Source organism: Eschrichtius robustus, chromosome 10 (assembly GCF_028021215.1).
Source record: "Eschrichtius robustus isolate mEscRob2 chromosome 10, mEscRob2.pri, whole genome shotgun sequence".
Classification (NCBI taxonomy): domain Eukaryota; kingdom Metazoa; phylum Chordata; class Mammalia; order Artiodactyla; family Eschrichtiidae; genus Eschrichtius; species Eschrichtius robustus.
The window spans coordinates 92093923-92110055 of record NC_090833.1 but is presented as its reverse complement, the minus strand read 5'-3'; the positions used below and the strand labels follow the sequence as shown (position 1 = coordinate 92110055).

At 42.4% G+C, this 16133-nt stretch overlaps 1 protein-coding gene across 8 annotated transcripts in view; it reads left to right on the top strand.

The window, feature by feature from the left end:
- The first annotated feature begins 3380 nt into the window (after window positions 1-3380).
- Window positions 3381-16133, top strand: part of LOC137770222 (contactin-associated protein-like 3B) — a 156218-nt gene continuing 143465 nt past the window's right edge. For all 8 annotated transcript variants that reach the window (XR_011075140.1, XR_011075144.1, XR_011075145.1 and 5 more), the window contains exons 1-2: window positions 3381-3428; window positions 7442-7587. Coding sequence is in view for 1 of the 8 variants with exons in the window: in XM_068552771.1 (XP_068408872.1) it covers window positions 7473-7587 (115 nt within the window). In the remaining 7 variants the exon portion in view is untranslated. The remainder of the gene's footprint in view (window positions 3429-7441; window positions 7588-16133) is intronic.

The window sequence follows — 16133 nt, the reverse complement described above, 5'->3', positions numbered from 1 at the left end:
AGTGTCTTTGACTGCTGTATGTACATCACTCCTAAGGGAGCGGTCCTTGTGCTCCAACCAACATCCAGCAGGACCAGCCTTACTAATGATCCTTTGTGCTGGAAAGCCCCCGTCCATCAAAAAACCGTCATGCAGCCCCCATGTCCAAGACCAGAATTCACTAAATGTCTTTCTCATAGTATTCCATGGTTGTAAAAGATTTAGTTTTTTACCTTTTAAATGATTTTAGTATAATATTTTAAGCGAGCAACACCTTCTCATGGTTCAAAATTAAATTGTGCAAATTGGAATATGCAGTGGCGAGTCCTCCTCCCACCTCTTTCCCCTGTCAACCCAATCCTCTTTCCCGGAGGAAACCAGTGTTATCTCTTTCACTAAAATCTTCCCAGAGATACGTCATGCAACTAAAAACGAAGGCAATCTGTTTTCAGTTTTTAAAATGCCTTCATTTTTTTTCTAGTTGAAAATTCATATATGTTCCAATATATCTGAGGATATTTCCAATGATTGTCTTTGTACGGGTATCGTGGCTCCTCTGTTTCTGCACTCGATTCCTAGAACAAGACTTTCTAGTCTCTTAAATTTCAAAGCACCTGAAAGAATAGGGTGGCTCGATCTAGTAAAGAAAAGTAACAAACGCCTAACTGAATTTGACTTTTGAATTTCACATAAACAATGAAATCATTTTCAGTACAACTTTGTCCCATGCAACATTTTGGACATAGTTTTACTGCAAATTCTTTCCCTGTTTATCTGAAATTTACATTTAACTCGAAGTCTGTATTTTATCTGACAACACTACCAAAAAATCAGAACATACTAAGCTATTATCAGTTACTCATCCTTATGAGAAAGAGAACTTGGAGTGATGAGACTCAAGTGTGCACCTTGGCTCCAACAGAAAACACAACTGTAAACATACACAAAATCTGCAGGCTCTTTGGATGAAATGGATTTGGAAGAGCCATCATATAGCACTGAACATCTTGGCTTAGTAGGGGTAAGGACAGAAGTAAGGAACAAGAAGGCAGAAAATCTTCTTCTCTTTCCTTATGTTAAAGGGACTAAACATCCTAGAGCCCTGGTTTTTCTAGGTGTTAAAAGTCCACTACTCATGAGATGGATGTGCACCTTGACACAATGCCAAGAGTTTATCCACCAGTGTCCAATCCCCATTCAGACAAGCCCACTTCCATCTAAATGCTAGCCTGCAAGCCCTGCTTACAAGTTTGTTAATTTCCTGTCTGCATTACATACACTTGCTCTTTACAATCTAGGCTCATCGTTGCATATGGCCCCATCTGCATGGGAATCATGGTAGCATTCCTTTTACAAAACTTGTCTGATTATTATTTTCATATTGAGAATCCATGTCAGTCAGTTTACCACTATCAAAATGATATGAAAGAGTATTCGTGTTTTGTGTTGTGAGAAGAGAGGACTGTTAGGAAACTTGTCAAGGGAGATGAAGGCTGAAAACCTCAGAGGATGGCAACCAAATCTCTTGGGAGACGAGATTCTCTCACTGCGGTAGCTGCAGTAGAACTCCTACTGATTGTGGGGTGTTGGGGAAGGAAACAGAGGTTTAGAAGGACTGTTCCACAGTGTGAAAAAGACTCCTGTTGGTGCTTAAGAAGTTCCTTGCCCCTTGTCAGGAAAAACTGACTCAGAAGAAGGTGAGAAGATAAGGTGAGACTATTTCAAGCAACATCATGGTGAAACTTTATATCTAAAGAAACTTTAGACATAAAGTTTCTAAATGAACTTTCTATCTAAAGAAACTCCTGTCGGGGACTGAAAAAAATAAACAGTTTGGGAATATCGCTCAGTACTGGAGCTTCTACAATGAAGGAAAACTCATATGATTTTCAACCAATAACTTCACACTAGAGGGATAGTGAGGCAAAATATTGTACCCAGGCACTCGAGAAAGGCAGGCTTCCTTGTTGCTTCCTCCCTTTGTTCAGTCATTCAACCAATTATTTACAAGATTCTCACTCATAATTCTGATACAGTATTTGAAGGACTCTTCTTAAGGCCACTGATACAAAAATTGCACTGTGCAAAAATTAGCCAGTCCCAATTCTGCAATCACTTTTGTAATACTTCAAAATCCTACACCCCAGGGACAGTGATAATCAAATTAGCCCAAATGTAATTTGGGAAGACCAGTCACAGAAGGGAGTATCTAAAAGTCCTTTGGATCATGATCTCTGACTATTCCTGCACAGAGGCTGCGGGCAGGCATTGACTACTGAGAAAAAACAACTCTGGACATGCATCACAAGCCTCAGAAGACAGTTCATCTTCCACTCAATCACGAAACATTAAAGAAACGAAGCGATACCATGTTTGTGTCTTGTGGAGTTTTCAAGTCTGTGCACTTGGAGGCGCTTAGTGCTGTTAGATGTGAGGGGTCTTCAGAGGCATCCTGTTGAGTGAGAAATGCTCTAATCTTGCAATTGACCAGAAAGAGGATCTGATGATTGAAGTTTCTTTGGGAAGTATTACAAAGTGAGGTCAGTAAGTTGATCCCGCTACTATTTTTGTTGTTGTTGTTGTTTTTAATGCCAACTGAAAGTCTGCAAGATATTACAAAAAAGGAGGGAGGGAAAGTAAAATTGTTCCCATACTACCTGCTGTGTTGAAATTGGCCCAGATTGTCCACTCTCTCTCAAAGTTATTTAAAAAAAAAAAAAACCGTACAAAGGAAACACCTGTGAATCAACATTTATTGAAAAACCTCCATGTATTAAATACACTGAGAAAAAATATTCTAGTAGAGTAAATGCGTTTGGAAAAACTCTAGGAACGGAGTCAGGAGACAGTATCTTAAGACTGTTTCCCAGGTCTGAATTCTTTGCTAGAATTGTTCTTTAACGGAAACTTCAGGCTTGCTAGGAAAAAGGACCTACTGTTTTTTGAAAGGCATAAACAAGAACCAAGGAACTGCAGTCCAAAGGGCATGAAAGCACTTGCCCCAATTTGAGGCTACTGTGCTTAGAGGGGAGCTCTCCAGAACTCTTTGTAGCTAAGTGCCTGGGTTTCACGTGTGCAGTAGAAAAATCACGAGTGCACATCTCACAAGAGCTGGTTTTAAGAAGAGACCAGCACGAAAGTTCCCGGCGAGAAGCGTCGCCAGAGACGCTCCGCAGCGTGCCCGACACTCCACCTCTCTCCTCTCTGGCAGAGAGCTGCAGGACCAGATGCCCGCGTGCCCCGCGCCTGCACGCCTGCGCACGCCCACTGGGGCGAGGCTCTCGGGCACGCGGACCGCCGTCCTCCCACGGCTCCTGGCGTCTGTTGGGGCAGTCGGCTCCGGAAGAGAGGAGCGCATGCGCAAGCGCGGAGGGTGGGGCCTCAACGGCCGTCCGGCGGGGGCGGGGCCTGTCATGGCGGCCTCGAGAGTCAATTCCAGGAACCCTGAGGTAAGGGGTACGGGGACTTTTCACCCCTCAGGTGTCACCGCTCTGTGCTGGTGTTCACCCTGTGGGTTATTTGTGCCCTTGTCTGTGTACGGAGACTCCCCACAATGTGGATTCACGCCCCCATAGAGCTCGATTCCCTTGAGGGGTTTACCCCAGGGTTATTGGCACCACTGGGGAGCCGGCTGCATGAAGGGTTCAGTGATTGCGGGGCCTACCGTCGGGGGGAAATAGTGTGTGTGAGCTATTAAACAGGTGCCCAGGTGCCGTTCTAGGCTGCGCGTTCTGAAGAGTACAAAAGCTAGAGGGACGTACTTGCGAGTTGAAAACCCTCATCTGGTGCCAAAGGTGTAGCTCAGGTGATTGGAAAATGAGTGAAGATCGAAGGAACACACTCATGGTTTCACTAGTGTCTTCCTTCTTATAAAAACATCAATCACCACCTATGTTCAAACTGCATTCTTTTGTCAGTGATGGGAGCAAGTTTGCTGAATGTGGTAATAAACATGTATTTGTAGTCTGATGTCAAATCATGATTGATTTGCAAGCATAGATGGGGTCTGTACATATTTAATTGGTTGGTGGGAATCTGATATGTAGTCAAATGTGTGGGTTGGTTTTGTCTGTGGATGTTTGTGTCTGAAGGGAGGTCATGCCTGTGTTTTTGTGAGAGTGTGTAAGAGTGAGTGTTGTACTTGGAGGGTGTTGAGATGTGACGCAGGCATACTCAAGGAGTTGGTGGGTAGGTGTTTGTAGTTAGGTGTTTGGCGAATATGTTTACATGTGTTTTTTTCACCCATGAATTTGGGGATTTATGTGTGTCTAATGGTGGATTTGGAAGGATTATCTGCATATGCATAAGGGCAATGTCAGGAAAAGTAGTGGTGTATATTACTTTGGGTGTCCAGTCTGTTTATTTTGTATATTTGGGGAATGTAGGATGATCATTTGTGTATTCAGGGCATGTTGTATGGTTATGGGGTGTTTGTGTGTGTGCATTTTCAGGAGCTGTCTATATTTGGATGTGTAGAGGGCAAGTCTGTGACTATTTTCTGGGACTGGTGGATGTTGTATATGTAGGTATGTCGTGTTTGTATGATTCTGTATTCTGCAAGATGGCAGAGTTAATTCTGTGTGAGAGGTTGGGAATGTGGGGTTATGTATATGCCAGTAGTGTGGTACTGTATGTGTATTTGGAACAAAGGGCATATAGGATGATATTATTGCATATTTGTAGTGTTCTGGGTAATTGTGGTTGCATTTGGGACTTGTGGAGAGTTATGTGTTAAATGAGTTTGTGTGTGTATTCAAGGGGCATGGCCACTTGGAGGAATATTTGCTGAGGTTGTGCATTTGTAATTTTCAGTAGGAGCCTCTGAAGCTTATGTATTTTGGGAAGTGAGTATATGTGTATCTGATAAAGAGGTGGGGTTCTATGTTTCTACAGGGAAGTTGGACAATTGCATTTCTATGTATTAGAAATATGTGATATGGGTATTTATTAGAACTTGCATATGTGTGAGCTGGCTCCTAATAGCTAGGGATAATTTGATATATGGAAGTTGTTTCATAAATGGTTTGCTGGAGACACTTCCATGTAACTTACTTGTGTATTCTAATCTGTGTGTGTGTCCATCATCAGGTTCATGCATTATCAAAGTTTGTTCATAAGGTATGGAGTTGTTAGGAGTATTCAAAGTGTATTTCTTTGGAGATTGCAGGGTGTTTATACATGTGTTTGGTAGGAGTAAGAGGTGGTCTGTCTATATATTCAGGGTGAGGGTAGAAATATATATATATATAAACACCCCCCCACACATATACAGTTTATATGTTGGGGTAGTGGTGGGGAGCTTGTATTCTGGAGAGGTAGCATAATGTATAGTGTTTGGGAGGGGATCTGTATGTTCAGGGCTTGGGAATATTTGCATGGGTGTGTCCATAGGTGTGTGAGAATTGTGTATGTATATTAGTAAGACTGCAGAGGTTGTCGGTGTTTTTCTGTTTTGAGTGTGTCTGAGCATTTGGGGTGTATACTCATGAGTAGTTTGTGGGTGTGTGTATTTGTGATTTGTGAGTATATCAGGAGGCTTAGAGTCCTCTATGTGTCTATTTCCAAATGTAATGCCTGAAGAATTTAGTGGTGTTGCTTGTTTGTGTGTTCTCAGTATTAGTGAGGTGGACTTATATGTACAGTTGACCCTTGAACAACACACGTTTGAACCACACGGGTCCACTTATAGTGGATTTTTTTTCCAGTAAATACTACAGGACTACTACACGATCCATGGATGCAGAACCACTGCATGGAGGGTTGGCGCCCTAACCCCCAAGTTGTTCAAGGGTCAGCTGTATTTGATAAGAATAGGTTATTTGTGGCTGTGTGTGTTTTTGAGTTCCTGGGGCTTCTGGGGTATGTATTCTGGGGGATGTGAGAGTTTAGTTTGTGTGTTTGGAAACCAGTAGACGGTGTAGGTTATGTGTGTGTGCAGGAATCCTGGAGTATATGTATTTTAGGGCTGTGGGATTGCATATGGGTCTTTTTTGGGTTGCCCATGAGACAGTTGTGTACTTGGTGAGCCTGTGTGTTTAGGTACTCAGTGTGTACATCTGGATGGCATATTGGTTGCACGTGTTTGTTTTCAGGCCCATGTTGTGTGTGTATATATAGTTGTGAGAGTGGAATGTGAATATTCAGGGTGAGTAAGGTTTTGTCTGTAAAAATTTAGGTAGTAAGAGGTAGTCTGTTTGTGTATTTATTCAGGGTGAGGGTAGAAATGTACGTGTGTGTTCAGGATATATATATATGTATATGTATATGTACAAACACATATGTGTATGTGGTATCCTTTTGGTTATATATCTGTGATGGGAGTTGAGGGTTCTACTTGGGGTGTAAGTGGATTGTGTGCACAAATTCATAGGAAAAGGTATGGGATGTGCTGGAACTGGTTCATACTATCCTGGGATAGTCAATGGTGCATATCTCTTCCCAGCTCTGTGTTCAGTGATGTCAGGTGGGTAGCTTGAAATTGGTCATGCTGGGAATATTTATACCACGTAGATAGCATAGGTGAAGTCTTTCCCACCTTTCTCGGAGAGTTTTTTAGCACTTACCAGCACACCACTGATGTGCGTGTTTGGATGTATGTATGTATGAAGCAAGAATATTTGGGCATCGGTGGGTACGTATGGGACACCCATGTGAATTGTGAGTGGGGCATCTGGGGCTATGGGCCCCTGTATATGTGCATTGACCCTGGTAATTGTGAATCATTGCATTGCTTCTATCAGGTTGGTCTGTTCTTTAGGGCCAAAGAATCCTGATAAATGTTGTTGATTCCTAGTAGAAATCATGCAGATGGATACAGGAGTGTGTGTACCTTAGGCAGGTGGACACTCCTTCAGCATTTGTGTGGTCCTAGCATCTGGGTCCCTAGAAGGGGGGGCCTGGTGGACAGATGGCCATGCAGAGCAGAACCTTCACAGGTGTGTTGTTGGCATGACAGGCAGCAGTCAGAAAGTCACGGGGCTTCCTGGATAGGCGGTCAGATGACCAAGGGCTCTCTCCCAGGAAAATACCCTGAGAATCAGTTGGACAGCTACAGGTGTTACTGGCTCTTCTGGGGCACAGCTGACGTGCAAGGACACCCTCCACATGGGGTCCAGAGCCACGTGTCCCTGAGCCCAACTGCCCCAGGGTGGTGGGAACTGTTGCGTATCAGGCTGGTCAACTGTATCACTAGGTCTCAACCAACCTGTCTCCATGGAAACCTAAGTCCTCAGGGATAGGCAGGACCTCTAGGGATCAGTGAGCTGACAAGGACAGAGGTGAGGAGGCTTTGTCCCTGAGGGAGAGTTGGGGACTGAGACCTGGAGAGCCTGGGGAGTCCCACTCTGAGGAGATATGGCTCTGATGTTCCCAAACCCTTTAGACATGTTCTCTGTTCTTTTCTGAAGGCTCATGATGCTTCTAGCATTGGGAAGCTTATCTCAGTTTCATGTTTCTCTGATAGGATGAACTGACCCTTTTATTCACTATTCCACATGGAGCTGCAAACCCATCAGATGGACCCACGTGATCATTGTGGCCACCAGCTGACCCCACAGCCACCTTGTGCCTCCCTTGGACCCACCCAGGAATTTCTGAGCCTTCTTTATGGTGAGTCTTGTGGCCTTTTCTCCCTCATTGTGAATCCTCCTGCCAATAAAACATGCTGTGAATGTTAACAAAAGGAAACCTCAACTAGAACTGGAGTCTGGAAGGCCCGTAGAGGGAGCTCTCATGCCGTGTCACTCATCATCAATTACCCCAACAGGAAGAGGTCATTTACTGACCCCAAACAGGAAGTGCAACCACTTTACTACCCCAGCTGGAGGAGGGAAGACTTCCTTCCTGGCCAGCAACAGGAAATAGAAAATAGAAATAGCTAATAGAAAATTCCGCAGTTTAGCCAATGAGAAGCCATTGTCACCTGAAGTTTCACTTTCCTCCAGTGAACTTTCATTTTTTCCCTTGATGATGACTTTCTTTCCTTGTCCCACCCTCTTTACTTTAAAAGCCTTCTGGGACTTTCCTGGTGGTCCAGGGGCTAAGACTCTGCTCTTCCAATGCACGGGGCATGGGTTCGATCCCTGGTCGGGGAACTAAGATTTCCACATGCCATGTGGCGTGGCCAAAAAACAAAAAGCCTTCCATGTTGTGTAACCCGTTGGAGTATCTCCCTTTCTATCAGATGAGATGCTGCCTGATTCATGAATCGTTTAATAAAGCCAATTTATTCAAACTTCAAAGTAAATCTTCAAATTTACTCAGTTAAATTTTGTTTTTTAATACATTGGTGGCATTCAGAGGTGGCCACTAACAGTTGAATATGTATCCCTCCAGAAATGTTCTGTATAAAAATATGTATGTGCACTTTTCTAAAATCCACTCTTATGATTCCTCTTGCTAACAGGATGATTTTATGATTAAATGCTTATCTTTTTAAAAAGAAAAAGATAAATATATTGGTGGCAGTGATGGGATCTGAAGCAAATTTCTGATAACATTTGGGACAAAGAGAAACAGGTGTGGTGCCCACAACTGCTTTGAGTTCACTGTCTTTCTTGCCATTCCTGAAGGTTGTTGGTAAGCTCCTCTTGGTTTGAGCTCCATTCTCTTTGATTGAGTTTGTGCTCGCAATCTAATTGGCTTTCCTTTACAGGGCAGGTCAGTTTGGCTGGTAGAGGATTCTCCCTGAGGCCGAACCCCTAGCCTTTCAGATGGAAATTCCCAGGACACAGTAACATCTCTTGGTTATTGCCAGTATATTTTTGAGTGGTAAACCCTAGCCCCTAATTTTGTTCCCTGGATTCCACATTGGGCACTGCTGGCAGTGTAGTCTGCACTTCCCCATCTGTTTGGCATCAGCCCTCAGTTTCCATGCTTGGAACTGGTGGTGGCGGCTATAGTTCTCCATTTTGTTAGGCATCAGTTTGCAGTCCCCATTCCTTGGGATTTGCTGGTTGGATCTTTTTCCTCAGTCCAAGGATCCCTGGGAATTGGTGGTGGTGCATACCAGGCCTTCTTTTGGCCAGGACATAGTAACATCTCTTTGTTACTGATGATATATTAAGGCGCAGTTCTTTTGTGTGTTCTTTTGGATTGACAAAGGCTAGCTAAGGAAATGAGATCCTTTATCACCAAAGAGTTGAGAATGCCAGCTTCTGGCACACCTGCTTATTTTATTTTTGAGAACTATGGTCCTGGAGGCTGTAGATATTTAGAAAGATGGCAAAATTATACTAATATTGATCTAGAATTACAATGGTCATTGTGGGGAATGTTCCAGTTAGACAAGATTGTTCACTTGAGGAAAACACTGGAGAGCAAGGGTTCCCAAATTGGACAGGGAGAATGAGATGCCTGCTTTAATTGGTATGTAAAAGTTTACAGAAGGTTTCAAGATTCCAACATAGCTTCGTTTAGAGCTATGTTGGAACAGAAAGCTAATGAAAAATTAAAGAGACAAAAGGTACCTGAAACAAAAGACCATAGGACGGATGTGACTGCAGATTTAACTCCTACTGTCCCCCCCTTTCCTTTTTCACCTGAGTACTCTTGTTTTACTCATTTTCTGTCTGAAATACTTTTCTATTCCCAAGAGAATATTTAACAATTGCCATTTAAAGTAAAACTAGCTGAGGTTGCAGGTGAGCCCCCTCAGGTGTCCTTTACCCCTTGGTCAAAGACTGAACTGAGAGCTATAGTCAAAGAATTCTCTAAACCTAGGGAGGAACTCCCAACAATTTTTGAAGAATTTAGAGTCACTGTCACGGCCTATGTCCCCAAACTGCTAGATCTTTATCCGCTTGTACACATGTTGGTAGGACTGGGGGAAGCCCCAGAATGGACGCGGGAAGCAAAATGACATAATCCCTAGGATGATATTCAAGATCCTCAACCTAAAAAGGCTTGCAGAATAACAACTAACCTTTTATAAGCTATTCCTAAAATCTTCCCTGCTCACACTTGGTCTATTATTAATTGGCCTAATAATGATTGGCCTGTTATTCACTCATACAAACAAAAGAGGGGTGAATCTGTGGAAGACTTTAGAGCCAGTTTGTAGGCTCTCTTTTTACAGCATTTGGGGTTGCAAGCAATAAAAAGGCCACTCAGCCTACTTTAACTGCCCTCTTTGTAAATGGATTATCTTCTGAGATTAGTGGATTGATAAAAGGGCAGAAAATAGGCTGGGAGGCTGTAGGCCTGACTGAACTCCTGACTGTAGCTGAGCATTTTGAAAGGACCTTGGAGCAAGATTACAAACAGAAATCCACCAAGCTCATAGCCTTACAGTTACAACAGCTCTAAGGCAAGAGACACAAAATAACACCTAGGCCTCCCCCCATTACAACCTCCTAGGGGTCCATGATCAATTCGATGACCCAAAGTTGATGTTTCATTTGTAATCAGTGAGGACACTAGAAAAAAAGGTGTCCTCAAAGGTCCTATGCAAACTCTTCACAAATGCTCTCATATCTGTCTTAAAGGGAGGGCCCCCCCCATGACCCTCTCCCCTAGTTGGCAGAACTCCAGAGGTTCTCTGGGAAACTATTACTAGCAATTACCTTAAACAGCCCAGAGGAAAATAGAATGAAAATTGATGAAAAACTGCCAAATTTTAGTTGATACTGGAGCTATGCTTTCTACTTTAAAACCCACTCTCATATTTTACTTTGAAATCTGCATTAAACCCTAACCCTAACTGTAAACATAATTACCTAACCCTTTAACACCCTAGCCCTAGCCCTAACCAGAGCTGTGCTTTCTACTCTAAAGCCCACCCTCAAAGAACAACAGGTCCCTCTGAGTCAAGAGGATGTTTCCATAGTGGGAGTACCTAATAAAGTTCAGAGAGAATTTTTATCTCAACCAAGATTCCTTTTTGCTATGCAATATAGCCCCAGTTAATCTATTCGGTAGAGATCTCTTTTCTAACTTAAAAGGGCCAGTACATTTTGCCTCCAGTGGAGATCTCACCTTAAAATTTCCTGATCAACCTGAACCTGATTATTTATGTTCCTTACAATCTGTCCTGGACATAAAAGAGGAAGTTCAGCAAAAGTTCTCTAATTTGGTGGAGATGCCTGCAAATTTGGGGGCTACTTCTGACAGTGTTAACATCAGAAGAAGAAAAAAAATGCAAACCTATAAAGATTCAGATAGATGTAGCTAAACCTCTCCCTAGGTTTCCTCAACAACTATTAAAGCCTGCGGTCATACAAGGTCTCACACCTATTGTAGAAAACTTAATTTCCCGGGAGGTAGTCATTCCTGTACTCGTCCCTGCAGCATGCCAATCTTGCCTGGTTGGAAACCTGGCAGGATGGCGATTTGTCCAGGACTTGGGAGCTGTTAATAAAAATAGTTATTCCCTGTTTTCTTGTTGTTCCAAACCTAGCCACCCTTCTGTCACAAGATTCAACTGACTTGGAATGGTGTACTGTTGGAGACCTTTGTTCACCTTTCTTCAGCATCCCGGAGACCCAACAGCCAATATCTATCTGCCTTTACTTGGAACAATCAACAATATACCTGCACTTTTATGCCTCAAGTGTTCACTGGGACCCCTTCTTTTTTCTCCCAAGTACCTCACCAAGATTTAAGTACTCTCTAGTTCCCTGAGAAATCAACCTTTTTACCATATGGAGATAACCTCCTGCTGTACGCAGCTACTGTAAAGATTCCATAAGGCATGCATAAAAGATTCCATTTATTTGCTGCAACAGTTAGCTGAGAAAGAACACAAAGGAAAAATTACAGTGATCTCTAGACACTGTTCATTACCTAGGACATAATCTAAGCACTGAAGGAATTCAGCTATCTCCAGAGAGAATTAGGCTGATACAGGAACTTCCTAGACTCACAACTAAGTGCTAGCATTGTGGATTTCTAGGTTTAGCTGGTTATTATTGCAAGCTCTGGGTTCCAAATTTTTCACTGTTACCTCTTCCACTCTATGAACTTATTAAAGATTTAGTTCCTGAATCCTTTGCTTGGGAAGATAAACATAAGCAGGCTTTTCCGAGGCTAAAACAAGCACTGCAAGAGCTGCCTGCCTTAGGGTTACCCAAATGATCAGGTTCAGGTTGATCCGGAAACTTTAAGGTGAGATCTCCACTGGAGGCAAAATATATTAGCCCTTTTAAGTTAGCAAAGAGATCTCTACCTAATAGATTAACTTTAGGTTATTCAAAACCTTTTACTTGATTTGTGCATGAATGGCATAATCAGGCCCCGCGGAACTATGTGAGCATGGTAGTAAACATAGGCCTTTTGCCTATTATAGCATGCAACTTGAGTCAGTTGCTTATGCCTATCTCAGTTGTCTTAAGGTTATAGCCACAACTGCAAATTTAGTGGAAGCCTTGGCAGATTTGACTCTAGAAAATGAAGTTTATTTGCAAACTCCACACATTGTCCACAGTCTTCTTAACTCTGAATTGACAGCATTTCACTGCAAGTGTCACTAGATTCACTTCCTGTGAAATCCTGCTTTCACCACCTAATCTTTATCTTAAACTTTACAACGTTCTCAATCCTGCTACACTACTACCTCTGTCTCACAAAGGTGAGGGCCATGACTGCACTGTAACAGTGTCCCATGGGAATTCCCTGGTAGGCCATCGCTTAGGACTCCGAGCTTCCACTGCAGGGAGCGCGGGTTCGATCTCTGGTCGAGGAACTAAGATCCCACAAGCCACGTGGTGCAGCCCAAAACAAAAACAAACACAAAAACAAAACAAACAAACAGAAAACAATGTCCCATTTTGTGACACCGTGTCCTGAGTAAAGATGTTACCAAGTCCAAGCTTGCTGTGCTTGCCGCACGACAGGCCAATAAATCGGAGATGAGGTGTTGAGGCAAGGAATATGACTTTATTCGGAAAGCCAGCAGACCGAGGAGGTGGCGGACTAAAGTCTCAAAATAACCATCTTATCGGGGTTTGGATGCCAGTTTCTTTTATAGCACAGAGATGGGGAGGAGATGAGGAGGTAAAGTAAAAGGGCCATAAGTTTTGCGAATATCCCCTGGAATGGCCAGCCTCAGGGAGGGGATGTGTTAATTTCTTCTTAATTGCAGCCATCCACAGGTGGACAGAGTCCGTATGTTTCCCTGAACAAAGGCACTTTGGTTTAACGTTCAGGCAGAGGAACAGGGTTCCCCGAGGCAGGCCATTATGTACAGACAGTATCCTTTTAGTGAACAAAAGCAGCGGAAGGCAAAGGTTAAAGTCAAAGAAACAGATCCAACGTGTAGTCAGATTTGGCTCCTCCCTGTTCCAATTCCCTACGGTCAATGTCCATTCCGCAGTCTTGTGGAAAAAGGGGTGACGGCCCTTCTAATTGCTTCGTCAGATGGAACTTTCCGGGAGTGTCCACCATCGGTGCCAGTGTTCCAAACGTTGTTTTTTTTTTTTTGTTCCTCTCTGGAAAGTGTCTCCTTTACACCTGTAGCCTTAAAAAAATATTCTCAGCCTAAAAGTTGAGAGTTATGATCTATTTGACGGGAATTTTGAGAGCTCCAAGCCTGGGAAGCAACATCTCAAGTTAAGGAATTTGGCAGTTTTCTATGTATGGGAAGATGCAAGAGTCTGGGCTCACTGAAATCATTCATTTGATATGTACCTCAGCTACCCGGGGCCTGTATCCTATATTCTCATATCCTGAGTTTCGTCAGGGCTCACCGGCTCACGTTGGAGGGCTGCAATCGCTAATGACTGATGTGTCAGGCAATATTCCATTTCTCAGATCCTCTCCTCTTGGTCAGGATTTTGACCAATATTTGGGAGACATTTCAGGATCAAATTTTGTCCCACGGTGCTGGGAGGCTTATCCCAGGTCAGGGGAGAATTCTTGATATGCCACTCCAGGTGCTAGTTTTTGGACTAGGCCCTATTGATAATTAAAGATCCTCTGGATCCTCTATCTAATTATGACCCAGGAGACATTTTCCCTTGTTGCTTCCTCCCATACCTAGAATCACACTATTACAATTATTTTATGTGATAAATGTGATCTATTTCCTCAAGATGTTTAGCCATAGAAGTATTGTTGGAGGCCTGGTTACATACTGGGTACTGTAAGAGACACCAATCTTATAAAATAGACAGGATATAAGTAATGCAGCTAGTAACGTTAACAAAGACACAGTGCAGCAGGGAGACACAAAGAGCAAACAATCTGGAAACAAAGAACAATGATCAGTATAACTACTTGTAATCCAATTGCAATAGCGAGCGACCAGAGGTACCATAACTGAGTTAGTGAGTCATCCGCTGTTTCAGTGTACCAGCAGTGCACACTTAGACATGCACGGCTTAATCTTTGAGACAGGCATACGCTACTGGCAGGATCAACCAGGTAGAGAGAAAAAGATAAATGTTTCAATTCTGCTTACAAGGGTATAATTTAACAAATTACTGTAAGTCATAATTAGTTTAAGGGGAGACTTTTGCTTACACCTGGAAAACACAGATTCAAAACAGTCATTTTTCAGATAGAAACCATACAAATTATAACCATAGTCACCAGTTTACCCAGTTATGTGCAGCTAATCGTTTTTGTTAACAGCTTTATGAAGCCATCAGGTTTCCCATTAGAATTCTTCAAGATCTTACCCAGTTCACCTTTATGGTCTGAAAACCAGAAACTTGTATTTATCCGAAGGTCCCTTCTATAAATCTTCTTGAAGAGGAAGCATTTTTGCAAAGGCATCAGAGTGAAACCATAACTGTGTACAATGACGAAAGACTTAAGAAGGCACTTTTTTTTTTTGGGGGGTGTGTAATTCAGATTTTATTGCGTATTATGTCATTCCATACAACTTTAGGTAAACACGTTGAGAAAATATACTGGGAGTATTAAACAGATGATGGCAATATTGATGAAAATGTTCAAGTGTTATACATAAGGTAGTTAAGAGGCACCGCTGCCACCATCATCCCCCCCCCCGAAATTTGTACATTTCGTATAAAAAGAGTAAAAATAGTTCATTGGCATTTAACTAGCATTATTCCTTGTAATCTATGAACCACGATATGCCTGAATAACTTCAGAATCTTCAGAGCAAAACAAAGCATTTTCTTCCACTAGCAGACATAGCAGTTTCAGTTTCTTTAAAAAACAAGCAAACAAATCAGCACAACAAAATCTATGCACACAACCCCAAAACAAAAAAGTTGGCATATTCCAGTGGTCCGGAATTTTGACCTTTCTATCGCATTAATTCAAGAAATAAAATGTGATTCAGCATTTTAAAATGAGACAAGCTTCTTCACCATAGTTATACTTACTTTATAATTGAAACGATTTAACTGAAGCCAATGTTAACCCAGCAAAAACCATGGCTAGAACTCAAACTGCTCTTTTGATAAAGAAACTTCTTTAAAAGTTAACTATTCTTTAAAAACTCAGACCCGAGCTGCACAGGTGTAATTGAGGAACCAACAACTGACTCTTCCAGAAACCACAGCAGCAGTTCTAAGTGTTTTTGAAGCTGGGGAGTATATACAGAATCACTGTAAACGGCACATACACATCAGTAACTTCCTGCTAAAACAGCATTTGAAAGACTTCTATGTCTATTTTTACAAAGATGAGTGGGCTGAGACATACATTTGGCTACTTGAAAAGAAACAAAGAGAAGGCACGTTTAAATCTGATTACGATGCAGTTGACAAAGTAACGTGGTTACTGCGGTGACATGCAACACTTTCCGATAATAAAGAGAATTCTGACTGGTAACATTTTACCAGGACATACCAGATTTTAGGAACTCCATATAATCTGTAGAATACCTGTATCATTTGGCATACAATGTAACCTAAGAAGATTTATTGCTTATTTGACAACACTTCCCGTGTAATTCAACATACCAAGTCAACCGAATTAGTTAATATCTCTCTTTGGGATGTTTCAGGGGCCCTTTGAAGCACCCCAAAGTTAGCTAGAGGTCAAAGGAACTTCATTATAATTTGATTTGGGAAGTTTTGTTTATATAACATTTTATTTATTTATTTATTTATGGCTGTGTTGGGTCTTCATTTCTGTGCGAGGGCTTTCTCTAGTTGCGGCAAGTGGGGGCCACTCTTCATCGCGGTGCGCAGGCCTCTCACTATTGCGGCCTCTCTTGTTGCGGAGCACAGGCTCCAGAGCGC